The following is a 13,185-nucleotide window of genomic DNA, read 5'->3' on the forward strand; positions in this document are numbered from 1 at the left end:
GTGACCAGATAACTACTTTACAAACACACATATAATCAATAATTTTGAATGCTTCGTGGTACAGATCAAATGGTCCTTTTGAAAACTTCTTTCTCTGTGTCTTTTACCCCTGTTGCATGACAGCAATATAAATGCCATGTAAGAAAAGCGATACTTGGTGCAGGATTTTGTAAGTTCCTGTAAGGGAAAAAAACACACTGAGTATCTTGTTCCTTTGCCATCTGCAAAACTCTGCTTACTTGGTATTTCCTTCTAGGTCACTCAACAGTTATACACTTGGCTGTTTTAATTTTTCTTTGGCCTGAAAGTTGCCATACAGTGCTGGATCTCAGACATGGAGCAAACATGGTGATTTTAAGTTATGTGAACATAAACCTGTGTAAATTTATTCCATAGCACGGGCTTTCGTTCTGATCAGCTGATGTCCTAGTTTTTAAAGCTTGCACAAAAACTATAGTATAGGGTTATTAAGAAAACAGGATATTGGGGCGGAGGCAGATACTTTGCTGTGGGGGGAAGTCAAGATGGCTTTGCTTAGTGAAGCCAGCAGTGTTACACATCTTGTCAATGTACTGCTTTTCCTGATGGTTGTCCAGGCCCAGAGAAAGAAGCTGTATCTGCAGCGCCGCAGTTTTGCTAATAAGCTGTGTGATGGGGACTTTCTGCCAGCACAGCTATGGCAGTTATAAATCACACTTCCTCACATCTCCAACCAGCACAGCTCTATTAGGATGTGTGTAGAGGCAGAGAGCAGAAACAATCCTGGCGCTGAAGTTCATGACTGCCCACTGAGTGTCAGCCATGGTATCCTACTTGCCACTGCTCACAGGTGTATATTACAACTGATAAAAAGAGTACAGCTTACAGAAAAAAAAAAAAAAAAAAAAAGACAAAAAAAAGACTAAAGTATACAAGACTCTAAAAGCTTCTCATGCATGAATGTGATCCTTCCAATGATCCTCATCTCTTTGGATGGTTGGTTCCATGAACAGGACTGAAAGATAACAGCATCCCTTTAATTTAGAAGGAAAAGATTATTTTTTTCTTGCAGTGGCCTACTTCAAATCTTGTCCATAGTTGTATTAAAATGCTAGGTCTATGTTGACATTTATTTGAAGTTGTCAGTCTACTTACACAGAGTGACTGAAAAAGGGGGATTGTTTCAGACCTTGTTTTCAAAAGATTTTTTTGAAGTTCCTCTTTTCCATTGCTCGTGTTCTGTTTTCTGTCTGTATCGTATTTCTCTTTTTGTCAATGTTCAGCATTCAGAAAGACTTAAACAGTGAGTGCCAAGTATTGCTCATCAAAAGATCGTTTCCAAGTAGTATTAATCTTTTCCAACATATTTTCCTTCTTGAAAAAGAAAAAAAAATCTGCCAACAACATTCTTTGGCACGTAATAAAATAATTTTGGGTAGCGACATTTACTCTGAATTCTTGGCAAAAGGTGAGCAGGTCAGATATCCAAGAAAAAAGGGTGTAACGTTTAATATTAGTGAATAATCGCTTCTACAAACCTTAGGGTAACCAGGCACATTATAATGTTGGCGAATGACATAAGCTACAGCTAGGGATCCTTTCTTTGTATTTCCCAGGGGCTGGGAAAGAGCTTGTAATACAGGACACATTTCCCAGGGTTCTGGAAATAATTTTAATCATTCAGCAATCCTAATCTTAAAACAAATGTACAGGCCCTATTGTTCAGCTGATTTTTCTAAAAATATATTTCAACTGCAGTTCTTATTTTAAATTGCTAATGTGTGTCCTTGTTAAGACCTTTATGTAATTGCGAAGGTAAGTCTTCAAAACGAAGCAGACGCTGCCAAAGCCAGAGAGGCACTCTAGGATGTATTACTGAGAAAGAAAAAGCTCAGCTAGGAGAAGAATCTCAGTCTGCTGTGAATAATAAACAAGATGTGGCATAGGATTTTTGCCCACCCATTTTTTAACTGTTTGTAGAGTGTTACCAATGGCTGTATACACCAAACTGTTACTAGCTGCAGCTGAAGGTATTTCAGAGAAACCAGTGTCCTTTCTGTGAAAGCTCTGCGTACGTACACTGGGATTCTGTGGAGATATTTTTATGTCTGTGGTGGTTTCACCCTGCTGGGCAGCTGAGCTCAACCACAACCACTCTATCACTCCCCCACCTCTAAAGCACAGCGGGAGGAAATATGATGAAAAAGGTCTCAGGGGTTGAGATAAGGACAGGGAGATCACTCACCAATTACCATCATGGGCGAAACAGACTCAGCATGGGGAGATTAATATAATTTATTGCCTATCACTAGCATACTGGAGCAGCGAGAAACTAAACGCAAACCCAAAACACCTTCCCCCCATCTGCCCTCTTCTACGTCCTCCCCCCAAGCTATTCAGGGGAACAGGGAATGGGGTCTATGGTCAGTCTCTAAATCTTTGTCTCCGCTGCTCCCTCACGGTCACTCCCAGCCCCTGCTCCACGTGGATGCTGTCCTTCCCCATCTGAGCCTGCGGGGGCTGCCCACAGGCAGCAGCTCTTAAAACACTGCTCCCACATGGCTTTGTACCACAGGGTCGGTCCCCCAGGAGCAAACTGCTCTAAAATGGTATGCCACAAGCAGCAGCTCCAGCCTGGGGCCTGCTCCTGCGGGGGCTCTCCATGGGCCGCAGCCTCCTCCAGGCCACATCCACCTGCTCCACCGGGGGCTCCTCCACCCATGGGGGGGCTGCAACATGGAGATCTGCTCCATGTGGGACCCGTGGGCTGCAGGGGGACAGCCTGCTCCACCAGGGGTCTCTCCACCGGCCAAAGGGGAACTGCTGCTGCCTGCCTGGAGCACCTCCTGCCCTCCTGTTGCACTGACCTTGGGGGCTGCAAGTCTGCTTCACACTCCTCACTCTCCCAGCTGCTGTCACGCAGCAGGTTTTTCTTCCTCTTCTTAAAATCTACTCTACCAGAGATTCAACCAGTGTCACTCCCTAGCTTGGCTCTGGTCAGCGGCAGGTCCCTTTTGGAGCCAACTGGAGCTGGCTCTGGTCTGACATGGGGCAGCTGCTGGGCTTTGCTGACAGAGGCCACTCCTGCAGACCCACCTGGTACCAAAACATTGCCACATAAACCCAAAACAAAATCTACATAGTTACATTGAGACAGAAATGTAAAGAGTAGCAAGGATAGGGATCTGTGCTACGTCTGTAAATTGCACTCAGTGCATCCCATGGAAGGGGAAATCCTGGACTGCAAAATGGCAGGTGCAGTCAAGTACTGTGAAGAACATCATTGGGTTCTTTCTCTGGGGCAATGGGCAAGAAATAATGTAAGTTACTTCAAGATGTAGACTAGCATGTGTTAGGCCATGGATCAAGAAAATATGAATGTTTTATGTTAAATTGTTTACTTCTGGTTTTGAAGCCAGAAATTGCATTCTTACGTGAACCATCAGATAAGAGCATAGTGATACATGCTCTTTGCTTCTCTACACTAGCAAAACTAGATTTTCAGAAGTCTTAATTTAGCATTAATTATGTCATTTGTGCATAATTAGTATTTAGAGGAAATATTTTTCTTATTAGTCCTATTTCACTGTTCTTCAGTAGAATTTCTTTAAACTGCAGTAGTGGTGCTGTAATTTATTGCAGGTCACCATGTTGCACCATTCTTCCCTTCTTGCCTTGTTTCTTAGGTAACATTCCTGAGACCCAGATGTCAAACTTCAGAAGATCTTTTTCCACTGGTTTCATCTGGTTTCTTTGGCAAGCTTTGGAGTTACTTGGGTTTGGTGTCATGGTACAGCCGTCCCCATGCAATCCCATCTTTTCCTCCTGTGTGCAATATACTTTTGACTCACTGTGCTGTGGAATGTTTCTGCTTGAAGTGTCTAAATCTCCCACAAGTTTTGCATTTACACCAATTTATGGTGATAAAGATGGCTTTCTTTCACCTCCTCATAGCCATCTTTCTTTTCCTGCAGCTTGTATAGCAGTAGTCATCTCTTAGATGCATTCTGTTCCTGTATGTATTTTACGTGAGTAGACATCTCAGCAATAGTGCCAGATGCAAGAGTACGTTAGGAAAACAGTCATTCATACAGTCAAAAGACTTGAGATTGCCAGTGGATCACGTTGTAGCAGTTACACATTGGTTCCACCAAGCTAGAAGTTTTAATCATGTGCACAGCTTTGCCTACTTTCATATCCTGTACCTGCCAAATACTTTATAAGAGAACAGTAAGAGAACATCTTCAGAGATGAGAATTGGAAGAGTTAGTACTGGGAATTTCCATAAAGAAAGATAGCACAGTATTAGAGAAATCAGCAAAATAGGAAATGTTGATTATTTAACAGTGCACCTGGAGATAGTTAAATTGATATAGAAAATGGTGACAGATAGTTTATGTCTTTTTTTTTTTCCTATCTATCTCTTAAGGTAATAACATCAGTAATTTAGTGATCTCAGGAAACTGAACCTAAGATTCTTGCATTTGAAAATGTCAGTCTGGTCTGCTTGAGTGAAAGAAATCAGAAAATTTATTAAAGGAAATGGCACAGACCTCTATATGAAATCTCACTGGTTTTCTGGACAGAAGGCCACACCGGTCATGAGTTGTACAAAGATTTGTAAGAACGGGTTATTACTTGTACTCAGTGTTTGGATAGAGGCTATTCCTCATACAGATGTCTGAGATGTGTGTCAAAGACAATTTGACATTCATAATTCTTTATTCTCTGTTTCATTCTACAGTAACAAATGTTTCAGTGAAGAATCACATAGTATGAATAATTAATCTGAGTAATTTGGAAATACCTTTGAGAGAAAATATTTTTTAAAATAAAAAAATGAACAGTATATTAAGTGAATTTTACAAGGAAAAAAAAAAACGGTTAGTTCACAAACAGAAGAATTGCACAGTATTCAGTAGACAGCTTAACTATTGCCAATTATGGCCTCTCAAGTAACCAGCTAAGACTGAAATACTTGGGAAAGTGTTGCTTCTGCAGACCCTTTTTTGCCACTCTGCTTGCCTGCACAGTTGCAGCAGTAAGTGCTGTAGCTATTGCACTTTAAGGTCGCAGTTTAAACAAGGCTGCTTTTTACGATGCTAAAGGAATCCGAAAATGAAGGGAGCACTTAGGGAATGTCAGTCAGTTTAATCTATCATAGCCAGATCAAGTAGCATGGGGAATATTCAGCAGCACCCCATTTGTGTGCTTAAAAGGAGGAATCCTTAACCCTCAGACCAGGTGAGGCACATCTCTGGAGAAGGCAAGACTTTCTCTGGGCTGCATGGTAACCCAGCTCTCTCTCCTGTGCCTGCATTTGGTAGGCATCGCTGCTGTGAGCCAGGCATATTGTAAATGATCAAAATTATGTAGCCTGTAGATCAAATTGGCACACAAAGAGCAGTGTTACATTCGTTAAACAAAAACTCATCCTTCTATGATCAGTGGCAAATGCTGTGTTAAGAGGAGGCCATTTTTAACTGAAAAAGGAGCAGCCAAGGGGAAGAAAAAAAAAAAAAACCCAACAACAAAAAAAAAACCCACACAACAGCTCTATCATCTCTATTTTCGCAGTTACAGCAAAATCTATCAGTGAAATTTTGTAAAACAGCCCTACATATGCATTTTTTGGCACTGCCTGGGGCAAGAATTCCCAAATGACTGTGTATGTACCACTGATAGTATATACAGACACCTCGATGTGGGAAGAGATACAGCGCAGAACCAGGATCTGTTATCACTGTCAGTACAGAAGTGCAGGAATCTCTAAATGAGGAATTTCAAGTCAAAAACATTTGCATAACAATTTTTTATTTAGTGGGGTTCATTAAAGTTATTTTTTTTCTGCATTCATTATGTCCTCTGTGCTTTTATGCTCTGTAAAATCTTTCAAGACCAACTGTCCAGCAGCTGATACATCACCTTCCTTTAAGGTGATCATACGAAGTTCTGCAGGTAACCCACTGTTCATCTGGATGTTTGTTCATGTATGATAATATTTTAAACATTGTATTTTGGACAGTTTGTGTTTTCCCATCTTTTCTCTAGATTGAGGCAGGAAAGACCGTGAAGCCATCCTCTCAAGTCTGCTGAATGATGACATTTAGGGTAGCAGTCCCGTCACTGCAGAAGTGACTCACTGGTCTCACTGGTGCAAAAGCAGTTCAGGATGTGGCCGTGGTCTCTCCCCTTCAGCTCTTTGTGTTCACATCTTCAATCTTAAAAGCTCAGAGTCTCATAGCATATGTCCTCAAAAGATTTACAACATTAAGACTTCAGTTATTGGTGCTATTTGGGTATAAATCAATGTTTTATAGAGTGATTGTTATAATCACTGGACTGAGAGAATTTATGAGAAGTGATGCATATGGTGGACACAGATCTGCAACTTCCTTCTTTCATTCATTTCCCTGCGACTGCAGCATCTTGAGTTTTGGTCTGCTGGAGTTGCATATCGTCCCTGTCACATCTGTCCCTAAGATTCCCGTTTGCTGAGCACGTTCTCCTGCTGTTCTCGCTCCCTGACTGCCTTGACAGCCTGCACAGTCACCAAGGGGGTGGTGTGCTGGTTTCTTGGCTTTGTGCTTCCTAATGTGGTTTCATGAACTTCAGAAGGAGGGCCAAGTTAACATTTGTAACACAAGCATTTAAATAGCTAGCATTTAAAAGAAACTTGCCTTCGTTTAATAGAAATCACCTTTTTATATGACTGAACTATAAAGAGCTGCAACATCACTATATAATTCAGTGCACTCGCACACAGAGCCCCAAAGAGAACTGACGACATCTGGTAACTATAAAAGTGAAGCTCAAGTGATTTTTCAGTGTTATCAGGAACCTGACGTGGGTACAGCTTCATTCAGGATTTTCTTAACTGTGTGTGACTTTTAAAATCCATGTACTTTCATGTTGCATTATATAAATTCTATGTTTTATCAGGATACAAGAAATTGGGAGATAATTAGCTATCAGTTGTTTGTTTGAGTTATTTCTTGGTGTTTGCTTTTCTTTTAAATACCATGTTAGGACCATGCTATGTCAGGATTGTTCCAAGAGGAGTGAGGAACACAGTGTCCACCGGCACCCACTTAAGCAGTTCCACTCTGTTGATTTTCAGTACTTTGATCTTACCAGATAAGATTTTGGGAAAATTTGTCACAACTGCTGGAGATGTGAGATTGCTATTCCGTGAGAACATAGCCAAGAGTTTTGTGTTTTGTCATCTCTTGAATGCTTTGGTAACGGTTTCTTATCATGGAGAAAAACAGTCAAATGAAAGGATTCATTTCAATAACACCTCTAGGTTTTGTGCTGAGAAGTCCCTTTTCCCACACGCAGTCAGGTGAGAGGTGTTGCTCTTCAGGGATGTGGCAACTGGCCGAAGAAGTTAGCTGTATGCAACATTAACCCGTCTGCTGGCAAAGATGTGACTTGAAATGAGATGTGACAGGAGCCAGCTAAAAGTCTGCAAGATACCAAATGTACTAATGACAGGTACAAAGTCATAGCTAAAATTAAGGCTGCTGTAGATCCACAGTGATGGCTTTCCACTTTTTTACCATATGTATGTTGTTGGCCATTTTTATGCTACCTGCCTTTTGATCAAATCAGAGACCATTCTACAAAATTCTGAGCTACCAGCTCACAGATAAGCTACTGTCTCTCTAAGCAGTGAAATTCAGTGCTTCTGGACAACAGCTTAATTATCTGAGTCTTCTGCATTTTTAAGTAGATTGGCTGATTAATCCGTCATGCCTTTTAAAGTCCACTGCTTTTCAAGAAGGTGTTATTACTGTTGTTGTTTAATTTAAATACACATAAATATACATTAAGCAGGATCTGTTTCCCTAATTCTGATTAGTTGCATGCCATATATGTATACATACATAGAGATCTCAGTGTTCAGCCATCAAACCCTAGGTCTCCCTGACTCAGGCTGTGTATGCTCAATGCTCGATTTCTTTCTTGTTGTGGTACCCAGAAATGTGCTTAGATGTTCTGCAGAACAAATAACAAGGCAAAAGCACTGCCCTGCAGATCTTACAGTCTATTTTGGATGCAGCAGGAGGTCTAGCAGCTCATAAACTAGACCACAAGACATTAAGAGCAAGACAGAGTAAGAGGGGTCCAGGGATTAGATGAATGATGCTGCAATTTTTCAGTTTTTTTTTCTTTTTTTTTTTTTCCCTATGCTTTGTTTTCGTTCCTTGTAATCATTTGTAAGTCTGCTGACACTTTCTAAAAGGTGTCCCCAAACATCCCAAAAATCTGGGGAAGTACTAGGAAGGGGAGGCATGGTAGGGAAAGGAGAGGACAGAGGCTGTTACATGGAAGAGAAGAAAAACAGCGTCGAAATAAAATGTGTAGGGGAAGAGAATCGCGGAGAAATACGTACCTCAGTTTTCACACGTGGGAGGCATTCTTTTTCTTTGTTTTTGCTGCCTGTGAGCGTAATTGAGCTGGTTGCAAAAAGAGCCTTGAAAACAGTTTGAGAGAGGGAGAGAAAGCAGTGCTGTGGAGCAAGCCCCAAATCCCATCCGCCAGCCCACACACAATCGGACACTGCAGTGATACGGGGGAAATCCCTTAACGGACAAAACTATAAATGAAACCACTGTTGACAAGGGGAAGCGGCATAGCTATATTTAACGGAAGTATTTTCATTTGTGAGCTGCCTTCTTTTTCTTCTTTTTTTTTTTTTTTTTTTTTTTTTTCCTCTTGTCTGGTCGGTGGAGACTGCTAGGGCTCTTCCTGTTCGAGACAGCGCATGGGTGGTTTCCCCAAGGCTTTTAATGTTAGATTAATGCTCTGGAGACAGCGTGGTGATAAATGGGTTCCTACGGTTATATCTACATCCTGTGCTCCCTTCCCCCCGCATCGCCTGCGCGCGGTCCGCCTGCGGCGCCTGCCTTCGGACACTCGAGCCGGTCCTCGTGGCAATGACAGCACAGCTCCCAAAAACTGATCCACTTCGAGACCAGTTACGTCTAGGCCAACAACAAAAATGAAATGTCAAAAAGAAAGAATTACGGTTGAAGGGAGGGCCGCCAAATTGGGCCATCATCTGCTCTTTTGATCATTGCTGATCCCGATTAATTACTCTTGCTGTTACTGTTCACTTTCAGAAAACGGGTTTGCGGGAGAGGCCTTTCTGTTGTTGCGTGTTTTAATGGCAGCTCTCTGCATGTCGTGTTAGCGATAAATGTGGTGACCAGAGGATTTGAAACCTCTTCCCTTGCACAAGAGAGCGGCTTCCCTGCGTGAGCTGCGTCGGGGCCCTGATTTTGTACAGCCTGCGCGCTGACAGGGGTTTGAGTCTATAGCCTCAGGAAGCACCGATACGAAAGCGTAGAAAGGAAGATGAAGATCCGAGTCATTTTTATTATTAGCTGGCCTTGCCCTTGCGGTGACTCATATTTTTTCATGTTTGTGTTTTGGTTTTCAGTCAGCCGGCTCTCCTCTCCTCCGTGTGCATTGCCATTTCCATGTGACGCCGCCTGCCCACGAGACGAGGCATGTGGGGAGAGGGACAGGACAGGACAGGACAGGCGGCAGCAGGGGCACCAGGATGGCTCTCGTTAACCTCCAGGTCGCCTGCAGCCCGCCCGCCTTCCCCCATTTATGCTGCAGCGTCTTTCTGATCTTGAGGCAGGATTATTTTTAGATCGTGAAGGTGTATCTGGCTGGTGCGTTCAGATTTCATGTCATGGCTTCCTTTTCCTGCTCTCAGGTTTCTCCCACTCGGCCTTCACGTTCGGTATCGAGAGCCACATCAGTCAGTCCAACATCAACGGAACACTAGTGCCACCTGCTGCACTCATCTCCATCCTCCAGAAAGGGCTCCAGTATGTGGAGGCTGAGATCAGCATCAACGAAGTAAGTATAAGTACCCCCATCGCCACCACAGCCCCTCACATCCATGCCTGGGGACTACTGAGATGGCCGACCAGCATGCTGGAGCTCACCCAGCGATGCCCCTCGACAGCCAGATGCACCAGCCACCCATCTTCAGTTTCTGTCCATTTGGTGCCCTTTTATACCTCAACCCTGTTCTGCCCTACCACCTGCAGACTCTGAGACACGTTGCACAGTTTTCCGCTGTGGCACTGAGGCCCCCATTGCGTTGCTTAAATGGGTTTTGTGGTGTTTCAACTACCTCAGTCAGCAAGCCAGGGGTGTGCAGATTCCTGCAGCAAACAGGAAAATGTGTCTGCATTTACAGCCTTGTGTTTTCAAGGTGACAGCAGAATTTGACAGGAAAAACGTGCAATATCGCTTAAAACTTCAGTCCCTGGCAGCTATTAGAAGACAGTGCTGCTTGCACGCCGTGAGGAGCCTGACTAAAAATCCACTGAAGTCACTGGACCTTTCTGATATCAGTGACTTTGGCTCAGATCATACAAAGACCAGGCAGCATCCCCCAACGGACATGCCAAAACAATTGTGTGAAAATTCTAACCCTGCCTGGGTCATTGGTTGTGTGCATTGTGTGAGCAGCCAAAAAGTGTCCCTGTTCCCACTGAACTGCAAGGGGAAGCAAAAGGGGCATGTAGGAGAAGCCAGGATTTTTGCCCTGACAACCTTAAAGGCACAATACTTCAAGAGGGAGGGGAGCATGACAGATAAGCAAGTGCTGCCTTAGGAAATATTTACCACAGGTATTTGTATTTGTCAGATATCTGTAATAAATATTAATACATAAAAATACATGGAAAGCTATTGTCTTTTCCTCTATAGCTGAATGTAGAATGAACGACATGGGTGAGAACAAAGGAATATAAAATAGATAAAAGGCTGTGTTTATAATGTGTGGTTCGGAAACTCGTTTGTTTTTATTACTAACATTCTATATTGTTTTCTCTTTATGACTCGATACCATGTTTAAGAGTTGTGTATGTATTGTTTTTAATTGGGGCAATGACACTTGACATTCGTGCCAAGCTGCACTTTGATGCAGTTGTAATAACAAAGCAGTGTGAGGAATCTGTCTCAATTTGCTACTACTTAACATTTTGCCCTGTGCCTGATATTAGAGCTACACAGTTAGAGACTCACCAGGAAAAGCACCTATTGGTTCAGGTTGTACAAAAGGTATAAGGCCCTACTCCTGTGAATTCAGCTTCAGAACTGGCCTCAATTGAGAGAATAATCTAAAAATGCATGTGTTGTCACACTTGTATTTATTTTGCTTTCGTAGGGGTTTGATTCTGTTCAAATTCATGGTTGTAAGTACCGTACAGCAAAACAAAAGCCATTCTTTCTACAGTCTGCATGCCAATTAAGGCTACAAATCTACTTCTATGTGTATATTCCTTAAGAGTGGCGAGTAATCAGTGAGTTTATAAATTATGTGTACAAAATTAAAGTATTGTTTGTGATTTGTGAAAGGACAGTTATGGAAATACTCCAGTGAGCAATTTTACAGTTAAAAATGTAAGATGCCAAAATTCATTGGCAAACATTTTTTTCCTCATAGTGTAGCAAGGACTTGAGCCAGGATTCAAATAAATGGCTATAGAGACATTTGCATAAAAAATGTTGAGGAGAAAGAGAACTTACATTTGTCTTCTCTAATGACTCTTTCCTCTTTTTTCCTCCCCATAAGGAAACAAATATGTGTTATTTTAACAATGTAATTGTAAGGGATAATTCAATGAGTAGTCCAACAGAAGCAGACTACTAAGCCAAACTGTTATTTTTCCTTATTAGTTATTGGTATCTCTTGAAAATGATTTTGTTTCCCAGCTGCCTCATCTGTCCATATCCAAACCTTATGTGCTGTTCCTAAAACCCAAATCTTTCACTGCTGAGTCTTGTTTATTTCAATTAGATGGAGTTTGCAGAAGGTCAGTAAAATGCCGCAGTATAGAGCCTTCTAAAACATTTTTCCCATAATTATGGTGACAGGAAAGTGAAAGCGAAGGAAATCTAAGTAGATACAGTAGTTGTTAACCCGATCCTGCATTACGTCTTTAACCCTTAAAGGTTAACTCAATTGGTTGTTAAACCTGAAGCCTAATTTACAGAAATTAAAATGAGAGTTGTAACTACTGTTAATGGAACTGGGGAAAACCAGGAAAAATGATGGTAAATAAGTCCTGTACAGTCAGCTACAACTGGTGGTACTGGGCTGGTAAATGTGATATAAGAAACCAGTGAATTTGCACGTACACTTGTTTTGCCTGAGACTCGTTATTCATCTACTGCTTCCAGTCATATGTCCCTGCTAGTGCAGGAAGACAAACCATGAACCAAGGTCTGTCTCTGTCTGGCTTTGTAATGGCTTTAGCTATCGCTGGTTTTGTCAAAATACTAAAGAAAGAGACACTTTCTGTCACTGAGACAATTTATTTTCATAGCATAATATTTTTGCTTCTGTAAAGAGTTCAGATGCCTGACTCTTTCTGTAAAGTTCCAATAACTTATGCCTTCACAGAGCAGATCTCTGAGTACCACCATGGTGCATCTGAGAGAGAGCTGCTCTGTAGTGGTGTGGCGCAGTTGGTTAGGTAGAACCGCAGTGTCTTCTCCCAGCCTAGTTTTGCTCCTTTATAGCATTGCCTCTTTGCCAACCTCAGTGGTGGGGATCCTAAACCTGCAATTTGACTTTGGCTCGTTTTCCCCGCAGGATGGTACAGTATTTGACGGCAGGCCAATAGAATCACTGTCTCTGATAGACGCGGTGATGCCTGATGTTGTACAGACCCGGCAGCAAGCATTCAGAGAGAAACTAGCTCAGCAACAAGCCAGTGCAGCGGCAGCAGCGGCAGCAACGGCAGCAACAGCGGGAGCAACGACGACTGCTGTTTCCCAGCAGAACACACCAAAGAACGGAGAAGCCACTGTGAATGGAGAGGAGAATGGGGCACATGCAATAAGTAAGCCAACCCCTGCAGCTGCTTTCCTCTGCTGGGGTAGATTTGATTTTGAATAACCGTCTTGTACTCAGTTGGGGTCTGTAAGGTGCTGGAACTCGGGGGAATTACTTCAGGAGGATGGGGTATTTCTGGAAAAGCTTCTGAGTAAACCTCACATTTCCTGTCACAATGCTGTGTTTTGCTGGTGTGCTCTCAGAATCCAAAATCCTCAGATACCTTCAGAAGTGCAAGTTGAATCCAGTGTCATCAAATGGAGTAGAGCTAGAGAGAGGTGGCTTGAGAGGCTGGGACCTACAAGCCATATTTGTGTAAATAAAGCAAGGCC

General features: G+C 42.5%; 1 protein-coding gene and 1 long non-coding RNA gene across 9 annotated transcripts in view; one reads left to right on the forward strand and one right to left on the reverse strand.

Annotated features, from left to right (window-relative positions):
• Positions 1-13,185, forward strand: part of TBL1X (transducin beta like 1 X-linked) — a 199,329-nt gene that overhangs the window by 151,431 nt on the left and 34,713 nt on the right. For all 8 annotated transcript variants that reach the window (XM_084506648.1, XM_084506647.1, XM_084506652.1 and 5 more), the window contains 2 exons: positions 9,713-9,858; positions 12,611-12,860. In XM_084506648.1, coding sequence (XP_084362774.1) covers positions 9,713-9,858; positions 12,611-12,860 — 396 coding nt within the window. The remainder of the gene's footprint in view (positions 1-9,712; positions 9,859-12,610; positions 12,861-13,185) is intronic.
• Positions 5,777-8,629, reverse strand: LOC311430341. Its single transcript, XR_014688712.1, has 2 exons — positions 8,378-8,629; positions 5,777-7,447 (listed from the first exon to the last, which is right to left on the reverse strand). It is a non-coding gene; the product is annotated as an uncharacterized lncRNA (long non-coding RNA).

Source organism: Aythya ferina (genome assembly GCF_964211825.1).
Source record: "Aythya ferina genome assembly, chromosome: 1".
Lineage (NCBI taxonomy): Eukaryota > Metazoa > Chordata > Aves > Anseriformes > Anatidae > Aythya > Aythya ferina.